The sequence below is a fragment of the Spinacia oleracea genome, chromosome 5 (assembly GCF_020520425.1).
Source record: "Spinacia oleracea cultivar Varoflay chromosome 5, BTI_SOV_V1, whole genome shotgun sequence".
Lineage (NCBI taxonomy): Eukaryota > Viridiplantae > Streptophyta > Magnoliopsida > Caryophyllales > Amaranthaceae > Spinacia > Spinacia oleracea.
This window is the reverse complement of record NC_079491.1, coordinates 62,916,972-62,938,201: the sequence shown is the minus strand read 5'-3', so window position 1 is coordinate 62,938,201 and position 21,230 is coordinate 62,916,972. Positions and strand designations below refer to the sequence as shown.

Below are 21,230 nucleotides of genomic sequence, written 5' to 3'. Positions count from 1 at the left end.
TTTTTAATTAAGGATTATGATTAATTATTTAACATAATTAGATATTAATTTTAATTATGATAATCAATTGTAATTTTCATATTGGTTTATGAACTTTAAGAGTCAATTTTAAAGGTTTTATGCATGACATAAATTAATTTTCATGTTATTGTTATAAGTAATTAATTAGAATTATTATTTAAGTTAAAACGATTAATATATATCTAATTAATTAAGTCGATTTAAAGTTAAAATATGTTGCTGGAAATTTAATGAACATGGTGATTAATTAAGGATATTTATTTTATGATAAGAGGAGGTTTATAATTAAGTTGAATTGAATCACAAAGCGGCCCCAGTACTTAGGTACACCAGTATGTACAAGTCTAGGGCAACCCGAATTATTCATGTGAATACATGTTATGTTTATGATGTTGTGATTCATGTTTACTAGGATTAGAGATTCATGTTGAGTATGTGAGCAAGCATGCTAGTACGATTTTATGTTTGTTGAATTTAATTAGCAAGCATGTTGTCCAAGTATGTTTCACGCATGTATGGTTTATGTGCATGTAAACTTTGTACGTAAGGTCAAGCATGTTGGTAAGTTTATTTATGCTTAGTACGTAAGGTCAAGCATGTTAAGAGTTATTTATGCTAAAGTACATAATGTCTAGCATACAAAGAGACTAAGTTTATTCATGTCTCGCTGTACTAACCACATATACTTCGGTCAAGTAGGGTATACATTTACAGAGTTATTTTAGAAGGTGAAATGAATTAGGAGTTATTCGTGCCTAATGCACAACCTGCAGGTTAACAGGCATGTTGTGGACTTACATGCGAATGATCATGTTGAGTAGGAACAAGGTATAATTCACTGGAGTGAAGTGCTTTTGATCACAAGTCATAAAGGGTTATAAAAGAAGCTTTGTCTGGTTATTTAATTAATTAATATTTTATTTGATTGTGTCTTGATCAGTCGACCTTTGAACAAAAGATTAATAAACTTAAAATGAAACCGAATAAGTTCCAAAACTCTGTGAACGTATGCACCTTGAGTAGAATAGTGGGGGGGGGGGGGAGTATTCGGTCGTAATGTCATTTACTTCTAATGGTGATACAAGGTGTTGTATAACTATTTTATGTGCAGGGAACTCCGCCACAGTAATTGTGGCTCATGGTTACTATTTTTATATAGTGCATGTGTGGAGGGCTCCCAACATTGGTCCATTTGGGCTTAGGAGGAAGGAAACTCGTTCGATGCTTATTCTAATTAATCTATGAAGTCAAGAGTCGTGTCAAGAGTAGAGTCTTGTGTTTATGATTAAATGTTTATAAGATGGCTTTTGTATGTGGATTTATTATGGTATTCAGGAGTAAAGCATGTTTATTTATAGGATTTGTTTTAGCTTGTAGTACTCAGCTTTTGTTGATTACGTGTTTTATGTCTTTTGGTCATGGTCTTTGCCATAATGATCCTATGTTGATCCATCAATTGCATTTGCGTTGTTGGGGAGTAGCATTTGCTAAGCAGGACTCGTAGAGGTCACTTGCAAGCCAAGTAATCTTTCAGGATGGGATTGATTGTGAACGTTTTATTTTGCTTGCATAGTTTTGAACTCTGTTTTAATAAATAGTCTAGACTGTACCTAGGTAATGGGTTGTTTTGAATTTGATTTTATTTTGGTTTGGGCCTATATGGTTCCAACTTGTAGTAGAGGCCATTAACTATTTAATTGGGTGTTAAAAGTTAGTTATTTCCGCTGCTTAATTGTGGTACTAGGCTAAGAGCCTTAACCGTTATCACGGTGGCGGTAATATTCTAGTAATTCCTTTACTTAAGTAAGAAAATGGTTTAGCAAAGAATTATTAAGGTGTTACAGCTCCTTATAAAATTAGGGGGCATTTGTTGTACACATTTTAAAACATACTCTTAACAAGGATATATGGTAGGCAAAATGCCCTAAACTAATAAGAGCCCAATGATAAAGTCAGGCCCAATCGAGTCATAAGCCTAAGAAGAAGAAACATAATGGCCCCAATGAAGGAAAATCCCAAGAGAGGCGCAAGCCAATGAAGATCAAATTCTCGGCGCCAGATGAAAGGAGGTTAAGAAGCGTGGAATAAGCTAATTGGCTGACGTGGCCACGATTACCCTAAACTAATAAGAGCCCAATGATAAAGTCAGGCCCAATCGAGTCATAAGCCTAAGAAGAAGAAACATAATGGCCCCAATGAAGGAAAATCCCAAGAGAGGCGCAAGCCAATGAAGATCAAATTCTCGGCGCCAGATGAAAGGAGGTTAAGAAGCGTGGAATAAGCTAATTGGCTGACGTGGCCACGATTACCCTCTTTCTCTCCTCTGTTCAAGCAGTTATGGGGATAACTCCCACTCTCCCACAAACTGCTCTTCAGCTGAGGGTACAATACATCAAAAACCGCATTTGGGGGTATAATTTTCGTAGCTTTCTTCAGCTTTAGCCCTAGTGCTCAGTGCAGCTCTAGGCGTAGCCTAGCAGTAATTCGTAAAATTCTCCCATGTATTGAAAAACTTTTGGAAGTTACGTTAGTTTGTTTTCGAAGCATTCAACCATGAAGGCACATCTCTTCATGAATTAATGGTTGTCCAGTTTTTATTACATATCAATCAATGATATTTGTTTAACTTTGTATGTTGTTTTCGCAACACTACAAAATTATGCATCAATTAGAGATGGATTTTGAGACGGATACAATAAACGTCTCAAATTTGAGACGAATTACTAAAATTCCGTCTCTAAATTAAAATTGAGATGGAATTGTATATGGATTTCAAAATTTTCGTCTCAAATTTGTAATGGCTTTGCAAGAATTCCGTCTCAAAACTTTTGAGACGCCCTCTATAGAGACACCCTATTTCCGTCTCAAATCCGTCTCTAAGCATCATTTTGAGACGGATTTGAACTATATAGAGACGAAATTACTCGTCTCTATAAAATGATTATTTTGTAGTGCAAGCAATTCATTTTGCATTAACTTTGTCATAAAAAGAGTTACATTTGGTGATTTCTTACAAATTACTCGTTCACGAGCGAGGCCTCTTTTAAGGGCAGTAACCGTAGGCACCTTTATTCGCCCTACAGAATAAGGTGTTATTTGTTGTTCGCGTATAGTATCAACAACCTTACAATATTTGTTGTACATTGCGTATAATTAAGTTTTTTGTGTTGTCGGTTTAGTAAAAAAACATGAAAAATATGATAAAAAGAACATCCAGGATGTAGGTGTAATACGTAGTACAATCTCTTTTTATAATGGAACTCTTGATGTGGTGTCAAATTTCGGGAGTGCCCTTATTACCCTAATTCATTAAATTAGATAAAAATGCAGCCCTAGAAAAAAAAAAAAGGTTTATTAAACATTGCTTTTATAACTAACTAGCGTAGCGCAAAAGATATTATCTTTTATGATTTTTTTTCACTTATTTGTGCAATATAAAATGTGGATATTTTCCTATCTTAAGAGAGGGAAATCAATCTTATACTACATTTATTTATATTTATGAGTATATATCTTTGGTGTATTTTGTATAATTTGTTTTCTATATTTGTAATAATGTTTATGCAATTTTTCTTCTTCTCGTTATGCTATAATATTAATCTTTTATTTAATTGACGCTCATAACGCGTGCATATAACAAGTGAATATATAATCGAGAGTATGATCTAAGTTTTGATTTTTAATTTGATAACAAATCTCTAGGAATTAATTAAAAAGCAAGATACAAAGTATTAAACAATCAAAACTCAAACTTCTTTTTACGACTTTTGACCATTCACATAATATACTTACCTTGAAAGTATTTTTGAGAAAGTGGTAACTTTTGTTTTTTAGTTCTGACTTCTGAGAAGAATAGGTTAAAATAATTTCAGTTAAGAAAAAAAAAAAGTTAACATAAATTCATTTTAGAAAAACCTTGGGCTTTCCAAATTGAATTTACAATTACTCATAGACGACCAACGAACACTTAATCGATCGAGTGTATCCATACAGAGTAGTTATTGTTTCCTTAAACAAAGATTTGAAATCTTGTTACTTAAACATATTTTGTGTCGCGCATTATAAGAGATACATATAAATTCGGGGATATAATCCAAATCTTCATTTGAGGAAACAATATTCTCTCTCCAATCTTTCTCCCTCTATAAATAAATTCATAATCCACTCAACATGCAATTATCTCAATTAACTCTAAGGAATTATTCATAATTCTGCTTCACTAATTTGGTGAGACTTCTTTTCAAATTCCGCGTTCTTTCTAAATTTGCGCAATCTTCTCAAATTTGTACTACACTTCATAATCTATAATCTTGATTGAGTTTATTGTGCTTCATTTTAGGTGGGTTCTTTGGTAACTGATTGAATTCTTGTTATTTTTGTGATATTTTCGACTGTTTTTGGGTTTAATTTTGTGCATTGAACCCTTAATTCTTGTTCTCTCTTGTTGGGTATTTTTGAACCCTTAATTCTTTTTGTTTCTGGGGATGAATCACATATTGACATATACGTGAAATTTGATAAAGTTTATGATTAAAAGTTGTATTGGTAGTGTAATTTGTATGCATTTAGCAATGTGATCATTTAGCATAATCAAGAAATAATTAGTAATTAAAATGGTTGTTGTACATGTAGAGTGTGAACTGACGTGGATACTAAGAATTTGAGTACGATGGGGTGTGAGAAAGAAGAAAATCCGTACAAACAAAGATTGCTGGTGGTAGCTAATCGGCTTCCAGTATCGGCAGTAAGGATGGGTGACGATAATTGGAAGCTAAATATTAGTGCAGGAGGGCTCGTTAGTTCTCTCCTGGGTGAGTATCAGAATAGATGGTTGATTGAGATTGAGATTGAAATTGAAATTGAAATTTGTGAATTTACTTTGTCTGTTTGTACAGGTTTGAAAGGTTTCGAGGTCAAATGGATAGGATGGGCTGGGGTTAGTGTAACTGATGAAGTTGGACAGAAATCACTTACAAAATCATTGGCAAAAGAGGTATTATTCATCATCAGTTTGAATTTAATTGTACATTTTGTAAAGATATGTTTTATTAGTTTATCAAATTCTTGCTGATTATTGATATATATATGGTGTCAGAGGTGTATACCAGTTTTTCTTGACGAGGAAACTATTGATCAATATTACAATGGCTACTGCAACAAAATCTTGTGGCCTATGCTGCATTATCTGGGTCTTCCTCAGGAAGATCGGCTTTCAACCACCCAGAGCACTCAGTCTCAATTTGACATGTATAAGAAGGCAAATCGTATGTTTGCTGATGTTGTCAATAAGCATTACCAACAGGGTGATATTGTGTGGTGCCATGATTATCACTTAATGTTTCTTCCACAAGTTTTAAAAGAATTTAACACTCAAATGACAGTTGGTTGGTTTCTGCACACACCTTTTCCGTCCTCTGAAATACACAGGACATTGCCAACTCGATCAGAATTACTCAGATCTGTTCTTGCAGCTGACATAGTTGGGTAAATTCTTTTGCTCTACTATATCATCAGATGTCATCTTTTTTTAATCTAAGACTTCTTTTTATCTGTTTATCTTTCTTGTATTCATATATGTGTTACATAGAACTGTTTATCATGTTATATTATTTTTAATTTCTGGGATTACTAATTGGTGGATTTTACCTTATAGCTTTCATACATATGACTATGCGAGGCATTTTGTTAGTGCCTGTACCAAGATCCTGGGACTAGAAGGTACCCCTGAAGGAGTGGAAGATCAAGGGAAACTTACTAGAGTTGCAACGGTATGACAAACACATCATTTTGTTTTCATTTACATTATAAGATCAAGGTCCTGAAATGACAATAACAACAACAATATTATGTATAGAAGTCCTAGCAACTATTTGTTTATTGAGATATGTCTCACCCTTTGCTAAACATTCAATAAACATACATCTTGGATTTTCTGATTTTTTATTTAATTTATCATTGGTACTTGTCGTTGCTTATTTTCTATTGTGAAACGGCGACTGAGGAGGGATTTTTCTTTTTGAATGGTTTCAACCAGAGTTTTAGTGATGTAGACTTTTAAGTACACAAATTAGAATGGATTCCTACATACTCATTTAACAGTGATCTTTCTGATACTTCTGTCTTTATTACATTTGTAATGCAGTTCCCTATCGGGATAGATGCAAGTCGATTTATACGAGCTCTTGACCTTCCTGAAGTGCAGGAATACATAACAGATTTCAGGGAAAGGTTTGCTGGAAGAAAGGTATGCCTGGTTTTGTTCTTGGTTGTCTCAAAATTATGGCACCCTTTTTTTTTTTTTTCCAAATCGAGCTAATGGTTTTCTTTAAATTCTATGTGTAACTGACTGGTATAATTAGATATGTATAACCACATAATATTTTAACGTCCTTTGAGGTAAGTGGTGGATTTTCAAAATAGAAGGATCATATGAAAATTTAATTACCTTCTATTACTTTATTTTATGTGTGTTTTCCCTAGAAGTTTAGTCAGACTGGTCAGCTGCTACTTGCTGCTTAATTTATATTGCTTCTGCATTATGGCAGTTAATTTTAGGTGTCGATCGCCTGGACATGATCAAAGGAATCCCTCAAAAGTTGCTTGCTTTCGAAAAGTTCCTAGAAGAAAATCCAGATTGGTGTAGTAAAGTTGTCCTTTTGCAAATTGCTGTGCCAACAAGAACTGATGTTCCTGAATGTATGCTTCTGGTTTTTTTATCTCTTTGTTTTTCTAGCTAATGAGTTACAAAAATTCTCATTTTCCATGCTTATATGGAATAACAATTTACAAGCCATTTTCCATTTGGAAGAAAATTCATCTTTCATCACATGTTAAATTAAATTGTTGTCAGCTTGTGACATAATACATTGCATTCCCAAGTAGTGCAATGTATTCCATGTGTTGTCTTTCTCTCCTTCCTTTCTCGCAACTTTTTTCCTGTTCTACAGAATTATACAAGCTTGGGCTAACAAAATTCTTTTTTTGTTTTGACAGATCAGAAGCTTAAAAGTAAAGTCCATGAAATCGTTGGACGCGTCAATGGAAGATTCGGGACACTTACCTCTGTCCCTATACATCATTTGGTTTGTACTCTTCTCCCTGAACTGCTCTTGTACTGTCTGTTATATATGCATGCGTTTCATTTATTTGGTTTTATGTAAAGAAAAGTACCTTATTTGAGTGGTAAACAGTTGTTACATCTCATGAATTTTCGGGATTATTGCTTCAGATTGGTATATTTGTGTACATTTGTTGTATACGAGATTTATTGGATTTGTTGTTTACTTTACACAGGATCGGTCTCTTGACTTCCATGCATTATGTGGACTATATGCTCTTACTGGTAATCTTTCATGTCTCAGTACAAAATTCAGTAACATCGTTACCTCTAATCTCTTGACATGTTGGACACGACATATTCTCAAAGCCGCACTTATTCTTTATCCGTAGACCAACTTTTGTACTCTGTATTTTCTTATTATGCTTAGTTTTCTTGTCAGATGTTGCACTTGTGACATCTCTAAGGGATGGGATGAATTTGGTGAGTTACGAGTTTGTTGCTTGCCAAGCTTTGAAAAAAGGCGTTCTCATTCTTAGTGAGGTATGATCAATAATTTTAAATTTTGGTATGTTTTAGATGAGTTGAGATAGAATAGAAACCATTCATCATTGGTACGTATCCGTTGTATCCCGTTCTAATATTTCAGGTGACTTAAATTAGTTTGCAGGTGCAGCACAGTCTCTGGGAGCTGGAGCTATCTTAGTAAACCCCTGGAATATCCCAGAGGTTGCTTCTGCAATATCCTATGCATTAAATATGCCAAGTGAAGAAAGGGAAAAGAGGCACCAACTTAATTTCATGCATGTGACAACTCATACTGCCCAAGAGTGGGCAAAGATGTTTGTAAGGTATAACATTCTGTTGATTAAGTTTCTGTTCCTGTAATGTTATAAACATGTCCATGAAAGTGAATTGATATGTTTTAATATTTTTGTTCTGTATGGTAAGTGAGCTTGATGAAACTGTTGTTGAAGCTCAACTACGCGCAACACAACTATGGGCACAGCCATCACTTCCTGTCAATGTTGCAATCGAGCAATATGTGAAATCTGATAACCGATTGCTGATTCTGGTATGTCACTCTCTCTTACTCTAAATGTTGCAATCTCAGCAATATGAAGCGTATGACCTGTCATCCATGTTTGATTGTAGGGATTTAATGGAACATTGACATCAATAGAAAATCCAATAATAATAGATGATCAAATTATAGACTTGGGACTTAGTTTGCATCCGGATTTGCATGAACCGTTGAGAAGGATCAGCAGTGACCCTAACACAACTGTAGTTGTGCTCAGTGGAAGTGAAAAGCATGTCCTGGACGAGGTATTTGTTGATTGTTATCTGTGATTGTTGTATTGTAATATCCTGTGAGCTGATTGAATGAATGATTCCTGTTGCAGATCTTTGGCGGCTACAACATGTGGCTGGCAGCTGAAAATGGTATATTCCTACGTCATCCAACTGGTGATTGGATGACGATGATGCCAGAATTCTTGGGTATGGAATGGGTTGGAAGCATTAAGGTACAAAACTAATAATATATATCTAGCATCTCCACCTTAAATATCTTACTTTGCCTGACCTACATATATGATATATATATATATGTCTATTTTTCAGCATATTCTTGAATATTTCACTAAGAGAACTCATTATTCTTTTCTGGAGCAACGTGAAACCTCGCTTATCTGGAATTATCAATTTGCAGGTAAGGAGTAAAATTTGTTTCAGGATTATGACATTATAATGATCAATTTGTAGTAGGTAATTTTGTATTTGTTGGTTTCATAGAGGCCAAATTTGCAAGGCACCAGGCGAAGGACATGTTGTTACATCTTTGGGAAGGTCAAGTTTGCAGTCCTACTGTTGATGTTTATCACGGTGCACAATCTGTAGAGGTCCGAGCTGTTGGAGTAACAAAGGTTAAGTTTGTTTTATGTAGTTTATACAGGTTTCGATCTTTCTTGACTTTAACTTATGTTTGTACTGTTGGCTTATATACAGGGAGCATCAATAGATCGTATACTGGCGAAAATAGCTTACAATAAAGTGATGAATGCACCCATAAATTATGTCCTCTGCGTAGGGCACTTTCTTGGCAAGGTAATGGGTTTGAGGACAAAACCATTTAATAAAAACAAGTCCATAATTTTCATCATTGTCCATTGTTTTAATGGGTTTTATCAGGATGAAGACATCTATTCATATTTCGAGCCAGAGCCTCGTGTGAAACCTTTAAGGGGATCAAGAAGTAAGGCAGTAGATGCAGAAATATTGGCTTCTCCACGGATTCATACTGGGTTAAGATCATTGTTTAAATCAGATGAAAGTGGCATTCATCATAGAGTTGCAATATGCTCAACTATGGAGAACGTAGTAACATATGAGGGTACTACTGTATTAGATCTCATAGGAGAGAACTACTTTTCTTGTGCAGTTGGGAAAAAACACTCAAATGCACGCTATGTTCAGGGGTCATCAGAGGATGTCGTTTTGCTACTAAAGGCGCTTGCTCAGGTCTCATCACCATAATTTCAATAACATCTTAGGACTATTAACAATACTTGGAAAAGTTAGGACGTACTAGATGTGATATAGTTTTAACAATACTCGAGAAATCAGGATTAGATATGGTACAGTCTTAACAAAGTGAGGATTCTTACACGATATCAAATATGATACCTTAGGATTTAGCATAATAATGACCTTGCTGTTAACTTTCTCTGCTCTCCAACAGTCCAACTCTGATGTTTTATGTCATATCTCTTGCTCATTCAGCTTCTAATTTTAATCACCATTTCCTCTGTTTTCTCTATTTTCTTTGTCATAAGTGTAACAACTACAATAATGTTTATTGCCATTATATTTATATGTACATGTTTGTTAAGTGTTCACTGATCAAGTACATACAAGATGGACTTGGAAATGCACATCCAGCGGAATAATAAGTACTAATCAACTCATAACCTTAATATTCTTTTTATATAAACCTTTTATTCATTTTTTTCAATCTCCTCGGAAGACCCTTTTAATTGAATAATTCTCTTACTCTCGATCCGTCTTCTATGTTTTTTTTTTTTTGTTTTTTGGGTGTAGAGAAAAGCCACTAAGGACAATACAACAAATGGAATAGACGTGATTCGATCTTAGGCCTTGGTATCACCCCCTCTTAGACTTTATCAACCAAGTTAGTTGTCATCTACATCTCTCTTCTTAATTTAGTTCATTCAACTGCACAATTACCTCTATTTTATAAGGGACGAAATGATGAGGACTTGATTTCCATGTAAAAAGACAAAAACACCCTCATTAAATTACTAACTAAATTGCATTACTACTTTATTTTATAAGCCAACTCTTGAGAAAATTTGGCCGGTGTCCACGTAAACTTGCAAATTTCCCTTTTTCTTTTAATTTTTAAAATTATTTTAGTAATGATACAAGATTAATTGTTTTAAGTAGTATGTTAATTAAAAATGCCCAAAATAATGAAAATAAATTCAAAAACATAAATCATTAATAACAAAATTTAATTAGGAACAAAAATAAAGATTAACATCAATCACGTGCATAAGATCTATATTATATACGGAGTAATTGAAAAGCTGAGGTTATTTAGTAAATCTATTTTTGGTGTCACCTCTAGATTATTAAAATAATAATCCATACTTATGTAATAAAGAATATAATGACAACTTACCCAATAGAAAAAATCCATAGAAGCATTTTAATCAATTTAGCCCCTTAAATAAATTTTTACCATTTTAATCAATCTATTTATATGAGTTCGATTTTATCTAATTTATTTGTTTCTTATATTCGCATGCATCTCATTTATATTATAGTTTTTTACATGTTATTTCAAAATTAAATGTAATAACACAAATCTATTTCTTATATCCGCATGCATATAAGACTAGTAATATATATAAACGCGCAAATAGGACTAAGTCCTCCTATATAAGAGCCGGCCCTTAAACATTATGAATCTAGATCGAGGTGAAAATTCTTGGAAAATTCTTGGAAACGTCCTCTTCAAAATTAGCTAGTAAGATTACAAAATTGGTATTTTGATATTTTCTTCTACCTTCCCTGCAGTCCATTCATTTCTTTGTCCATTCTTCATTTTTGTTGAACTTGACTCGAAGTCAACCAAGTTTTATATATTTAATTAATAATCTTTATCTTTTATCTTAATCACAAATTGCAAAAAATATTAAAAAATTTTAAAAAAATGGCTAACAATTATGCAAGTATCTGGGTTGTTATATGTGTCGTTGTTAATTTATATAGACACAAAGTTGTAGCTCAGAATGACGGCAGCTTGATGGTAATGAACATCGGGGTTTTTGTTGATCCGAGTTCTCGAATAGGGAAGGAGCAAAGAGTTGGGATGGAAATTGCAGCAGAGGATTTCAACAACAAATCTCAATATAGTAAGATGGAATTACATGTTCAAAACTGCACTAGCAGTAACCCCCTTCAAGCAGCTTATTCTGGTAAGTGAATGTCTAAACTTAAACTTGACTTTTATTCACTAATGTGTTCTACCTCACTATTTTTCTTTTTCCAAATTATTTATAATAATTCCGTTTCATAAATATATTTACGGTTTCTCTTTGCACAAATATTAACACAAAATATTAAAAATTGGTTTGAATTTAATAAATATGGATAAAGTAACGGAAATTGGTAAAAAATGGTGGATGTGAGAAATTAATGAATAAAGTAAATGGAAAATTGTTTATGTTGTAGGATAAAAAAGGTAAGGTAGTGAATTTTCATGTTCAAAGTAAAATAAAGCAAAGTGTAAAGAACATTATGAAACATATTAAAACGGGAAGTATCAATTATATATTATGAATTATCAATTTGAAACGGAGGTAGTATCAATTATCCAAAATATGAAATTTGAATGCCTTATATTTCATGAATTCATGCTGTTTTGATTATTTGCCTTTAGTTGATATTTTCATCGGTTTTTTAAGTTAAAGACAAATAAAAGAAAATAAATTATTAAGTGTAATAAGAGGGAAGGGTAAACCAACTACTATGAAGTTTCATAAGAGGGAATGGGAAAACGCGAATGCAATATTGTTAAGGAAAAGACAACAAAAAAAAAAGGCAAAGAAGAAATTGATGGGTATTTCAGTAATACATACCACGGTTACATAATTAGTAATTCAAAGCTTTATAAGTGTTAGGATTTTATTGATAATTAGTAATACCCACCTTTTTTATGAAAATTGTTCAAGTTAATTACATTAACCAAACTTGGTACCTTTGCTATTTAAAATACAGCAATCGAGTTGATCAAAGAAAAGAGAATCCATGCAATAATCAGCGGGACAGATAACTTTGAAGAAGTGGCATTCACTATTGCTGGAAGAAATCGCAAATCAATATCAAGTGCCAGTTCTTTCACTTTCAACACCTTTAGTACACTCATCTTTTCGAGTGAAAAACAAGTCTTTCTTGGTGTATATGACCAACAATTATACATCACAAATTAGTTGTATCGCGTCTTTGATTAACAACTTTGGATGGAAGAAAGTGATTGCAGTTTATGAGGATGTTGGATATGGTACCACCATTTCATCGATGTTGGATGTTTTCTCTCAAGCGCTCCAAGAATTTGGTTTGGAGATTGAATATCGTTTAGCTTTGCCATCCTCAGCGTTTGAGCCCAATCCCAACGATATGATCACAGAAGAGTTAATTAAGGTAAAATATATGCTTGATTTATTTTCTTAATATCCACGACATACAGAATATAATTAGTTGTCACATTGTCTCGATCACATGATTGAACAATATTTAAAGTTATTTCAAATTAATTATGGCTAACATTTGTTTCATTTTATCAAAGGTGTTCAGCATGCAGTCGCGTGTATTTGTACTACTTCACTCTTCCTTACCTTTGGTTGTTCAATTGTACAAAAAAGCTAGCAGTATGGGGCTTGTGGGAAAAGAGACGGCGTGGATTATTACAGACAACACGGCAAACCTACTTGATGCTCTTAATTCTTCTACTAAATCATCATACATGGAAGGCACTCTAGGGATTAAGACGTATTATAATGAACACAGTCAGGAATTCATGGCTTTTAGTAGAAAGTTTTTATTGAAATTCCTAACACAATACCCAGATCGATATCGATGTTGATGGTTTTCACCCTGGAATTCATGCCTTAAGAGCATATGATGCCATAACAACCATTGAAAAGGCCTTTGCAAGGTAAGGAAACAACCATATTCAATTCATGCCTTATTTTTCTTTTTTTTAAAAATTAATAATTAGTCAGTGCTAGCTTGTGTTTAAAGTTGTATGAGTGTAACGTTGTCGTGTGTTGTATTGTATTAGGATAAGAGTTATGGAAAACAACACATCAATTTCACCTGACATACTTTTAAGGGAAATTTTAACCAACAAATTCATAGGATTGAGTGGTAAAATTTCAATAAAAGATGGAGCACTACGATTTATAGGATTGTAAATTTGGTGGGAAAAAGCCGGATTTTTAGAGAATTTAAGTGATGAAGATCGTGGAGAAAATAGTAGTGAGAATTAAAATAAAATGCTAAATGGAGTGGTAAACTGGCCAAGAGATATTAAGCACGTTCCAAAGGGTTGGGAAATACAAAATAGAGCAAAGTCCTTAAAGATTGGAATTCCTGGCAACCCACCTTTTGACAAGTTTCAAGTTTGTGATGGTGAAAAATGATACAAATAAAAACAAGACTACTTACTCGGGCTTCTGCAATCTGCATTGATGTCTTTCTTGAGGTAGTCAAGATTGTTGAAGAAAGTTATGGTCTTCCCTACGAGTTTGTGGTATTTGATGGCACCTATGACGAATTAGTTGACCGCGTCCATGATAAGGTATATAGAGATTAAAATATCGATCATAAATATATGCAATTATAAAAATCTTTAATTTATTAATTTGTTGTGATGGCAGACGTTCGATGCTGTGGTAGGTGATGTAACAATACTGGCAAATAGATCAAAATTTGTGGAGTTTTCTCAACCTTATACCAAATCAGGATTGTCGATGATAGTGCCATTGAAATCCAAGGAATCTCAAAAGGCACTAATGTTCACAAAACCATTCAGTTTCCAGTTATGGTTGGCTGCCCTCGGCACCTTGTTGTATACCATGTTTGTTGTTTGGTGGATTGAGACTCGAATTACTAATAATCCTGATTTTGATGGTCCCTTGATAAATCAACTATACGCTGCACTTTGGTACACCTCCAGCTCCGTTTTCTTTGCCCAAAGTAAGTAGCTGAGCTAGCTAGCTAGCAAATTTCAAAGTTACTTTCCATTGGGCATATAAAACAATAGCCTCGTTTATTATATACCATATACAAGATACAACTGGTTGTAAGTACGTGTTACTTTCTTGTTTTGCAGGGGAGAACATACAAAGCAATTTAACTCGGCCAATGGTGGCAATATGGATGTTTGTGGTGTTTGTATTAACATCAAGCTACACAGCAATGTTGACGGTTCCTTTGTTAGAGCCAACAAAGGTGAAAGACGTGGAGTGGCTAATAAAATCAAATTCTCCAATAGGTTGTGATGGTGGCTCAGTGTGGGATTACTTAGTAAACGAACTGCGTTTCAGCCCCGAAAACATCAAGAATATTAGCAGTCAATATGATTATCAAGGGTTATTCGACAGTGGTACCATTGTCGCTGCATTCATTGAGGTTCCGTATAAGAAACGTACTCCTCGTCAACCAGTATTTCAATAATAAGTCAACCTAGCTTGTATATGAATCGCGAATTTATACAACTACTTCGGCAATATTTGATATGATGCCTTTCTTTAATTGACTTAATGCAGGTATTTCAAAAAGGGTCTCCTATACTAGACGATGTATCCAAGGCGATACTAAAAATATCCCAAAATGGAGTGCTTAAAGAATTGGAAGACAAATGGTTTCCCATATCTTCAGAATGTTCAACTTCCTCAGATAATCATCATGTTAAGAGATTAAACCCAAAGGATTTCTTTGCACTTTATCTTATTTATGGATCAATTTCTGTCATTTGTTTCTTGTGTTCTATAGTTACCATGATTAGAAGATACCAAGCAACCAATAATGCAATTGCGTCTAGGGATTGGTGTTTTGTCCATCGTTTGTTCAATATTTCCATGGTGGAAATCATAGACGTTCACAAATATCGCCTTTTATTGTTACAACTGAGATGACGCAAACAAATGAATCGGGTGTGAGTACGTTGGAGTTATCCAACATATCACCATTATAAGATAAACATCTTATCTTGTTATTATATTGTGTAAATAAACAAAGTATGTTGTAATAGCCAGAACTTTAGGGTACGTAGTTTCTTCGTTTGAATGTACTAATTAATCATCAAACTTGTATATCAAATTCATAGATTATGCAAATAATCTAGTTTTAAGATGTACATTTTTGCGTTAATATTTTCCTTGTATATTTATACTAGGATATTAGCCTAATTTGTAAGGATATAAATACTCTACCGATAAGAAATAATAGGTGATAGAATATATATAATTCTTTCATGGTATTATGCTAGGGTTTTCCTTTCTCCTCTCCGCTGCGCCCTAGCTTTTTCGCCGTCTCCGTCATCTTCCTCCCTTCAGCTTCCACCATGTCTGACTCAAAGTCGGCATTTCACCTCGCTTTTGCTACCTCCAATATTAAAAACCACATCCTCGTTACTCTTAAACTTGGGAATGGGCAATATGGAACATGGGCAGATTTCTTCAAAGTTCACCCTCAATCAGATAATATTATCCACCATATTATTTTTCCCAAAAAAGGCATGTAGAAGCCCAAATCGAAGACTGATGAAGCTAGAGCGAGAACATCGGTCGACCCTTGACGTGACCGTGCTTCAATGGATTTATTCGACAATCTTGAATGATCTTCTGAATACTACATCTTGAACCAGATTCAACGTCAATGAATGCTTGGAATAGAGTGCGTGACATATTTCAAGATAATTAGACACCTCATGCATACAAACCCGTTGGATTCGAAACCTTCTCTTGGAGCTACATTGTCCGGTTTGTTAAGCTATGTTGGTCTACGGTGACAACGTGAGTGCGATATATCTTTTAGGGAATCCCGTAAAGCATCAGCGCACCAAACACATTAAAATGGACATTCACTTTGTTTAAGAGAAGGTTGCACGGGGACAAGTTCATGTCCTTCATGTCCCATCCGGATATCAGATTGCAGATATTTTCAGTAAGGGTCTTCCGCTTGTAATTTTTGAAAATTATTGGGATAGTATCAACATTAATAAGCCCCATGTTTGGATTGCGGGGATGTGATAGATTATGTAAATAATCTATTTTTGTGATGCATATTATTGCCTAAATATTTAGCATGTATATTTCCTAGAATATTAGCCTAATTTATAAAGGTATAAATGCACTATCGAAATCCTTTCAAAAAAAATATATACACTATCGAAAAGGAATAATAGGTGATGGAATATAATTCTTTTAGGCATGTGTATAGTTGAACCGAGACTGTATCTCGGTTAATAACTTGAATTTTGGCTTAAATGAAGATCCTTTTTGTTTGTTAAATTTATACCTATTGTTTTAAAAATGAATTATCTCTATTACATAAGTGAAGAGTTGAGGGTTTTTAGGTAATTCCACTTTTGGTGTCCCCCATCTAAAAGACCAAAATAACCTCCTATTTCATTGTGTATCGCTGCTTGATGTTGAGCCTCTCTCCCCCTCTCACTTTCTCTATCCTCACTTTTCCCTTACCACGCAAGAGCCATTTCTAGGGTTGGACTTCCTCTTCATCGTCCCTCGCCAAATCGCATAACAATCGCCTCCATTCTCAACCGCCTTGGCGGCGGCGTCTCCCTCAGTAGCCAAATTGTCGTCATCGGAGGGTGGGTTCCTCTCCCTTTCTCTCTCCTCTCACATTTGAATCTTTTTTAATTTCTCTGCTCCTCCGATCTCTTCCCTCCCTTTCCTCCCTCCTGTAAATCCTGGAAGCTTCCATTAACCTAGCTTCTTCAATTCAATTCAATTTTGTTCAAATTGTGTGATTTCTCAGAATTTTCAACGATGCTTTGTTTGAATTTGGTTGAATTTTTTGCAGGTCGAAGTTGAAGGATGAGGTGTGTTTCCAGCATTGGCGACTCTATTTGCTTCCTCTATATGGCTTTGACTCCTCTCATGGGGCCGCCGTTATCCCGAATTGTCGTTGTGCTCCTCGCCGTCAGATTGCAGTTCCGCCATGATACTATACCTCCCCACAGACGGCGCCAAATGTTATGGGATCTTTTGTGCTGATGACGTGTCACGCGTTTCTCGGAGGTATCAAGTATGCACTGGCACGATCTTCCTGCAACCTACAAAACAAGAATATTTTCGTAGGAATATTCCCTCCGATGCCTAAGTATAGGTTAGAGAGAGAAGTGACTTTTAGAGAGAAGGCAAAGCAAAGATAGTTTAAGGTAGGTGAGAATAAATTGAATGTCCCCTTTTACCTTGGGATTTAAACTATTTACAGTGCTAGGATTTTTTGGGAATTGATCCCAAACCCTAGCTGTATGATTGGAAGACCTCAGGGATAGGGACATGTGTCCTCTAGAGGATGTTTCTAGGGCTTAGTGTGCTTTTAGCGCTGGGTCTGCTTTTGGGCTTTTATTTTATTTCCTTAATGCGATGTTTCTTAAGTGCCTGTTTTATCATACAAAGATCACGTGTCACTTTCAGATTAGGCCACATCAGGCATGATAGCCCGCGTGCTATAATCTTTACGTACGGCTGTTTTATGGCTACATAGAAATGATATCGTCTTCAGAAAGATTGATCCTAACCCCACAAGTATAATATTTCTGGTTGATAAGCATGTAAAGGAAGCACTGGAGGCTTAGGATGAAACAATGGCCAAAAAGAAACAGACACCACCAAATGGGTATGAATAATCTGCATGTTCTCAAAGCTTCTCACAATCCAGTGTTTGTTAATCTTATTATTGCGGGAACTTGGAAGAGAATTAAGAAGAAAGGTTATGATGTTGCTGTGATTGGGTGGAGCATTGATGATAAAAACAGGGTGCTTGCTCAAGATGGTCAGAAAATTGAAGCCCTGGATGCTTGTCAAGCTGAAGTAAAGGCTATCTTCGTCAGTCTTCAAAAAGCTATCTATCACCAGATACGAAGCATAAAGATTTACACAAGCTGCATGGGTATCATTAATGCTATTAGTAGCCACCCTGCTTGCAGAATCGATCTGGTCACTTTATGTAGAGATATCAAACGAATCGCTAATGACCTAGAATACCGTGTGATAGAAAAATTCAGTAAGGAGAAGACTATGAACGTCAAGAGGTTGGCTGCGGATTTTAGAAAGATTAGGTAGTTTGTGTTATTGGTCCTTATTGTTTTGTTTTTCTTCTTTGCTTGTATGTAATTACTGGCAAAAAAAAAAAAAAAAAAAATAACGAAATCTTTGAAATGGAGAATATTCTACGCATTTTAAATAACAAAGGTAAAAATGTAAAAAGAAGTTAATAGAAAAAACAAAGGTAAAAATAAAAAGGAGATAATTGAAAAAAAAAAATTAATGAAAAAAATCAATCTCCGGCTTAGATTGAACCCATGATCTAGATCATCAATTCTCACAAAGTTGTCAATACCACTAGGCCACAATAACTATGTGTAAATTTGTTACTAATAAAACTAATCATCCTTTGGACTTATCAAATTTGTGGGCCTTTTCTCAACCTTGGGCCCTAAGCAGGCGCACTCTTCACCTATCTCTCAGGATCGGGCCTGTCTATATATGGAATTATTGCTTAGTTGATTCCTCTACAACCTTGAGCTTCTTGGAAAGTCACATGGGTCAATAATCCTTTAAGTAAAGGATAATGTCGTATAATTTTTTATTTTTTTTTGGCAAATAAATATGAGATTTATTACCAAAGGATATGAAACCAATTGTCCATCAAAACAACAAAACACAAAAAAAGATTTAAGTTACTACCTCCCAGCCTTCTAGTACATAAGTTAATACCTCCCAGATTTAAGTTAAATCAATATCTAATATGTATTTGTGAAATACATATCAGATATTGATTTATACTTCCTCTCTAGTACAGTATGTCGCACAATTTATTTACTTGTTTGTTATCTTTTAGTTTCCTAGTTTTTGGAGAATTGTAATTAGGAAACTATTAGTATTTTCGTATATATATTTATATTCCTACAATTATTTAGTTTTGGAGACTAACTAGCAGATGATGGTTTCTAGTTTAGCTTATACAAGTGGATTATACCTAGCTTAAAAAAATAAGAGGGGTCATCATTTTGGGTTATTGTATTATTTTGTCGAAACTTAATAATTAGCTATTATTTAATTTGAGAAGATATATATTCCTTCATAAATCATTTATTATTGTTTTTGCAATTTGCTCCGCATTATATTTACAGGTTTGATAATAATCTTTCGTGCTGATAATGACATAGTGTACTAAACATATTGATTTAATTAAAATCTGAAATTCATTTATGTGTGTCTCAATTTTATAACATTGTGTCTCAATTTAATAAGGGTCGCTACATAACTCTTATTTGAAACACTTAGCTTTCTCGTTTTTACATAACTCTCTTTTGATAACGTACTCTCTGATTTTGATATCCTCTAATGGTGCTCGTAATGGGCTATTGGGCTAGCTCTTTTTTGATAATCTTGGACCAAAATATATAAATGAATAATAAAAGATGGACGAAAAGTCTAAACCTTAATACTCCCTCCGTCCCGGAATATTCGACCCGATTTGACCGGCACAAAGTTTAAGGACTTGAATTGACTTATTTAATTTAATAGGTAGTAGTTGATAGTGGGGTATTATTTTAATGTAGTTAGTGGGAAATGTGTAAAGGGGTGGGGTTGGGGGAGAGTAGGGGTTGAATTTTTAATTATTTTTGTATGGAGTAGGGGGTAGATGGGTTAATAGGTGTGGAGTGAGAAATAATATAATATTGTTAGAATATTTCCATTTTTAGAAACAGGTCAAGTATTAAAGGACGGCCCGATAAGGAAAACAGGTCAAGTATTCCTGGACGGAGGGAGTATTTGCTAAGGAGTAAGAATGAGAAACTTTAGAAAAGGACATCCATGGTCAATAAATAAATTTTAACGAAAATGATAAAGATCATAATTTGCGATTTTTAAGCTATGTCGATCACAATGATGACATGACATTTTTATGTGGCATAATTTAAATTGATAACTAAAATATTAAATTTATATTCCCTCCGTCCCAAAATATAGTGTATGTTTTCCTAAAATGGTGTCCCAAAATGATGTGTCTATTTCTATTTTAAACCATTTTTTACCCATAATATTGTTCATGCACTAATTTTAATTCCAATATTGTTCTAAAAGTCATAATTTTTACTTTGAAAATTATACTTTTTGACTTTTATTCAACTCATGTGCTTGATTTTTGTATTTTTAAGGCTCATTTATTATGTACACACCTTTAATATCTAATTTCTCTCCCCATAAAAGCCACATAGCATGTACTTTATCTTGAAAGTATAAATAATTATTGTTTTATTATCAATGTTATCATTTACCTTAATAACCGTAACTTTGGTCAAACGGGCACTCTATTATGGGACGGATGGAGTATAACTTACTATACATGTACAAAAAAAAAGGTAGGAAAATGTTAATATTTAATTTACAAATTGAATAATGTAAGTTTTTAATTTCAAAAAGTATTTATGATTTGTATAGGAAATATTTGTTTTTTTTCTTTGTAACGGCTATCTTACCTACATATTTTCATAGTAAAAATATTCCATTGATAGTAAAAATATTCTGATGACGCGTGGCTTACATGGCGCCCATTTGTACAATTGAGAATTCGACATATAATATTATCGCAACTTACAACCTTTACCATCACCCAAATTATAAATCTATGAAAAAATACACTAATAAATACTTGAAGCTAGACAAAAACCATTAATGAATATTGGGAAATGGACAAAGTCTAAACCATAATTTCCAAAAAGTTGAATGGGAAAAGTCATGGAAGTGAAACCGCATAATAATGGTGTTATCTATATGGATTTGGACCTCAAATTATATTAAAA

At 34.0% G+C, this 21,230-nt stretch overlaps 1 protein-coding gene and 1 pseudogene across 2 annotated transcripts; both read left to right on the top strand.

Annotated features, from left to right (window-relative positions):
* Positions 1–3,983: 3,983 nt before the first annotated feature.
* LOC110792066 (alpha,alpha-trehalose-phosphate synthase [UDP-forming] 1) lies at positions 3,984–9,888 on the top strand. 2 transcript variants are annotated; one of them, XM_021996871.2, is made up of 18 exons: positions 3,984–4,248; positions 4,654–4,832; positions 4,917–5,014; positions 5,117–5,505; positions 5,675–5,789; positions 6,164–6,265; positions 6,567–6,717; positions 7,015–7,103; positions 7,315–7,363; positions 7,521–7,621; positions 7,742–7,929; positions 8,030–8,153; positions 8,234–8,407; positions 8,485–8,607; positions 8,705–8,792; positions 8,876–9,006; positions 9,089–9,187; positions 9,279–9,457. In XM_021996871.2, the coding sequence occupies exons 2-18, from the start codon at positions 4,691–4,693 to the stop codon at positions 9,312–9,314; spliced, it is 2,199 nt and encodes a 732-aa protein (XP_021852563.2). In that variant the 5' UTR covers positions 3,984–4,248; positions 4,654–4,690; the 3' UTR covers positions 9,315–9,457. The 2 variants fall into 2 exon arrangements, with proteins under 2 accessions (XP_021852563.2, XP_021852559.2); XM_021996867.2 differs by having other exon boundaries at positions 3,985–4,248; positions 9,272–9,888.
* Positions 9,889–11,086: 1,198 nt separating this feature from the next.
* On the top strand, positions 11,087–15,611 carry LOC110792067 (glutamate receptor 2.7-like; annotated as a pseudogene).
* The last annotated feature ends 5,619 nt before the right edge of the window (positions 15,612–21,230 follow it).

Bases quoted from the DNA above. Each gene is read 5' to 3' on its own strand.
- LOC110792066 (XM_021996867.2), top strand. From the start codon at position 4,691: ATGGGGTGTGAGAAAGAAGAAAATCCGTACAAACAAAGATTGCTGGTG. The intron at 6,718-7,014 runs GTATGCTTCTGG...TTGTTTTGACAG, and splicing joins AAGAACTGATGTTCCTGAAT to ATCAGAAGCTTAAAAGTAAA. The intron at 9,007-9,088 runs GTTAAGTTTGTT...GCTTATATACAG, and splicing joins GAGCTGTTGGAGTAACAAAG to GGAGCATCAATAGATCGTAT.